At 60.4% G+C, this 4,328-nt stretch overlaps 1 protein-coding gene across 1 annotated transcript; it reads left to right on the top strand.

Annotated features, from left to right (window-relative positions):
* Positions 1–2,345: 2,345 nt before the first annotated feature.
* Positions 2,346–4,003, top strand: LOC120748101 (serine/threonine-protein kinase pim-1-like; the record flags this gene model as incomplete). The annotated part of the gene is made up of 4 exons (XM_040054179.2): positions 2,346–2,433; positions 2,610–2,976; positions 3,371–3,547; positions 3,871–4,003. Coding segments are annotated over 4 exons (748 nt in total), but the record flags the coding sequence as incomplete, so codon positions are not given.
* Positions 4,004–4,328: the final 325 nt, after the last annotated feature.

The following is a 4,328-nucleotide window of genomic DNA, read 5'->3' as shown; positions in this document are numbered from 1 at the left end:
CCACCCCATCCCCTCATTTCAATCCCTACCCCTCCCAACTTTCCTACCACCCCCGCACTGCAATTACACTCCACATTACACCATCGCATCCCATCGCATCCCATCGCATCCCATCGCATCCCATTGCATCCCATCCCATCCCATCCCATCCCATCCCATCCCATCCCATCCCATCCCATCCCATCCCATCCCATCCCATCCCATCCCATGCCTTCTGGGCCGGAAGTCCTCCCAAACCAGGCCTTTCACACTTCCAGCGCAGCTGCAGCTTTTCCTCCCACTCTGTGCCAGGGCCCCACCGCCCTCTCAGGGAACAGGTCCATCCCCACATCCCAGCTCACCCTGGCCCCAAGCAGCATCCAAGGGACTCGGCCACTCACCAGGCTCCCCAGGGAATGGTCACAGCTGCGAGGCTGCCGCAGCTCCAGGAGCCTTTGGACACCGCTCCCGGGAATGCCCAGGCTGCCACTCTTGGGCTGTCTGTGCAGGGCCAGGGCCTGGACTCCATGATCCCGCTGCCTCCCTCCCAGCTCAGCCCCTTCTGCAGTGCTCACCCTTGGGCTCAGCCTTTGTGTCTCCTCCGGGCGCTGGCAGAGCTCTTGGGGCCAGGGCAGGAGCAGGACAGCCCCAGCATTCCCCTCTCTGTGACACCACGGTGGTGACAGCTCCAACGTTCCCTGCCTGGAGACGCTCCAAGGGAAGCGTCCAGAGCCACAGCCAGACAGCAAAACTGACCGGGCACTGAGCACCCCCGGCCTGGGCTGATGTGCATTGCTGTGCACACAGCTCGGGGAAGGTCCCCCTGGCCACCTCCACAGTGCCACAGGCAAGTGTCACATAGAGTCACAGAGCTCTGCCCAGAGCTGACAGAGAAAGTTAATAAAATAACAAACAAAACTAAAACCATAAGCAAATCCAAAATAAACACCCCAAGAAAAACAAAAAACAAAACAAACAAACAAAAACCCTACAAAAACAAAAAAACCAAAACCAATCAAAACCCCAAACAAACAAACCCATGAAATAAAACCCCACCAAGTAAAAGACAACTCTGCCCCCAGCAGAGCTGCTGCTTCCTTCAGTGCTTTCAGCTGCATTCACACACAGCACTTGAGACTGCAAGCAATGACCATTCCTCAGGCACATCTGATGCAAAAGCAGCTTGAGGACAGCCCTGGAGCAGGACTCCTCTCATGACAGTGAAAAAGGCCCCTTGGCAGGCAGCTCTAGGGTGCTTGCAAAGAGCAAAGGGCCAGAGCCTCAGGCCACAGGGGAGAAAAGGGCTCTCAATTGCCCGCCCCAGCACATCAAGCCTGCTCCCAGGGGTCTTTCCAGACAGCATTCCTCTGGAGGACTGCGGAAAGCTGAGAGTCAGCTCTGCCTTCTCCATGTTCTGTGTCCTAAAGCTGCCTGTGAGAAGAAATTCAGGCTCAGCTCCTGTGGCACAATCCCTCCTGGCCATGGGCACAGCACTGGGAAGGCCTTTGCACACCCAGCCTCTGCTGCAGCCAAGGAAAGCTCCTGGCTCAGGCTCAGCTTTCCTGCCCAGCCAGACCTCTTGTGTGCCCCAGCAGAAGAAATTGCTGGATCTGGCTGATGGCAAATGGCTGCATCTGGAGTCCTGGCACTGCCAATGGACCAGATCTGGGTGGTGCCAGTGCCAGCACTGGGAAATTGCCACAATTTGGCTTTTTGTGCCAGCAAATTGCTGGACTTGGGCTGTGCCAGCGCCAGGGCATTTCTGGATGTGGGCTCCAGCTGTGCCAGGAAACACCAGATTTGAGGCTCCAGATGCTGAAAAAACATGATTCCTTTCTTTCTCTTTCTTTCCTTTTTTTTTTTTTCCCTTCCTTCCTTCCTTCCTTCCTTCCTTCCTTCCTTCCTTCCTTCCTTCCTTCCTTCCTTCCTTCCTTCCTTCCTTCCTTCCTTCCTTCCTTCCTTCCTTCCTTCCTTCCTTCCTTCCTTCCTTCCTTCCTTCCTTCCTTCCTTCCTTCCTTCCTTCCTTCCTTCCTTCCTTCCTTCCTTCCTTCCTTCCTTCCTTCCTTCCTTCCTTCCTTCCTTCCTTCCTTCCTTCCTTCCTTCCTTCCTTCCTTCCTTCCTTCCTTCCTTCCTTCCTTCCTTCCTTCCTTCCTTCCTTCCTTCCTTCCTTCCTTCCTTCCTTCCTTCCTTTTCTTTCCTTCCTACCAGCTCCCCTTACTCTCCCAAACACTCGCCTCTCCAACTCAGCCCTGCTACACAATTGCTACAAGCACCTGTGTTACCTCCGCTGAGGCATAGCGACCTGGTTCCAGGAACGACACGGCAGCCACACCCAGGCTGCTCAGGGCGCGGGTGGGGAGGGGCAGGGCTCGATCTCAGCCCCCCTCTCTGCATGGCTTGCAGGTGGCCATCAAACGCGTGGCCCGGGAGAGCGTCCTGCAGTGGGTGGAGCTGGTGAGTGAGCGGGGCCAGCGGGACAGAGCGGGCCGTGGCGCCCGAGCATCCCCTGGCCGGGAGGAATCCCCATGGCCAGAGAGGCTGCCCAAAAGGGCCCTGGGGCATCCCAGGCAGGGGCAGCACAGGCACAGGGCAGCAGCAGGCCTGCTGGAGGTGTTGTCTCCTCCTCGCAGCCCGACGGCACCCGTGTTCCCATGGAGATCGTGCTCATGGAGAAGGTGCGCTCCGGCTGCTACAACATCATCCAGCTCCTCGACTGGTTCGAGCAGCCTGACGGCTTTGCGCTGGTGATGGAGCGTCCGGAGCAGTGGCAGGATCTCCTGGAATTCCTGCTGGAGCGGGACGTCCTGTGCGAGGAGATGGCGCGCTGGATTTTCTGCCAGGTGCTGGAGGCCGTGCGGCACTGCACCGCCTGCGGCGTCCTGCACCGGGACATCAAGCTGGAGAACCTCCTGGTGGAGCCGGAGAGTGGCGACGTGAAGCTCATCGACTTTGGTTGCGGCACCTTCCTCCAGGAGCAGGCCTACACGCAATTTGCCGGTGAGCCACAGCCCGGGCCCTGCTCCCGCTGCCAGCCACTGCTCAGCCCCATTCTCTCCTGGGCTGTGGGTGCGTCCCTCAGCCTGCTGCCGGCTGTCCTGTGGCACGGGGCAGATGCTGTGCCCCGGGAGCCGGCTGCTGGCCCTGCCGACACAGGGGGGCTGCAAAAGCCAGGCCATGGCCCCTGGGCTTGGCAGGCCCACAAGGGGCTGCTCCCCTGGCCTTCTCTGCCTTGTCAAATGGCTCCTTGACTTTGGCCGCTTGGATGGGGGAGGCGGGGGGGCCTGGGGGGAAGTTGTGGCCGCCGGTGCAGCCCCTGCCTCTGCCAGGAGGCTGGCGCCAGGCTCTGGGAGCCAGCGGCCTGCGCCTGGACAGGGCCGCCTGTGTCCCCTAGGAACACGCCTGTACAGCCCACCCGAGTGGATCTGCCTTGGCTACTACCACGGCCATGCAGCCACCGTCTGGTCCCTGGGCGTGCTGCTGTACGTCATGGTGTGCGGGAGCCTCCCCTTCCAGGAGGACCGTGACATTGTGTGGCAGCAGCTCTTCTTCACGCGGCAGCTCTCTCCAGGTTGGTATGCAGCCTCCAGAAGGCAGGCTTTGGCAGATGGCGGCGCGCGGCCCGGCGTGGCCCTCATGCGGCTCCGCCGGGGCCTGCCCTCAAGGGCTGGCCTTTGCGGGAGGCGGCCCGTGCCGACGGGGTCGGCCAGGCACACGTGGCTGAAGGACGTGGCCGTGTCCCGCCGGGCCGCTCTCCCGCACAGGCCAGAGCCCGTCGGGAGGCCGGCGCGCCTCTGAGCACACGCAGCACGGCCCGGGCCCTGCGGGTGCCGGGAGCTGCTGGGCGGGAGCCTTCTGCCACTGACCGGCGCTTTCTGCCTTCTCTCTCCCCAGAGTGCCATCATCTCATCTGCTGGTGCTTGTCCAAGCACCCTGCGCAAAGGCCACAGCTGGAGCAGATCTTGCTGCACCCTTGGGTGTGCGGCAAGCGTTTTGGATGCCTTGCCTGAGCCCCTGCAGCACCCAGTTAACCCAGTCCCACACCGGACTCAAAACCTAAACCACCCCAAATCTCTAGGCCACTGTAGGGACAGAGATGAGACATCTCTGGGGTCCAGGGCAGCTCTTGAAACGTGGCCTTTAGTACACAGTTCCTCGGTGCAAGAGCTTTGCTTACACTGCCCGCCACAGCTAAAAGCGTGCCCGAACAAAGAGGCCTACGTTCTCGTTCGCGCCACATTCCCAACCCTAAAACTCCTTTTCCCTGCCACCTTGGCAGGGCCCCTCCCCCTTGGACCCTCGCCATCCCTTTGTCTGTTAGGGATCTTGCTCAAACAACAGGCCTCTTGCCT

The sequence above is a fragment of the Hirundo rustica genome, unplaced genomic scaffold, assembly GCF_015227805.2.
Source record: "Hirundo rustica isolate bHirRus1 unplaced genomic scaffold, bHirRus1.pri.v3 scaffold_528_arrow_ctg1, whole genome shotgun sequence".
Taxonomy (NCBI): domain Eukaryota; kingdom Metazoa; phylum Chordata; class Aves; order Passeriformes; family Hirundinidae; genus Hirundo; species Hirundo rustica.
This window is presented reverse-complemented; position numbering and strand designations above follow the sequence as displayed.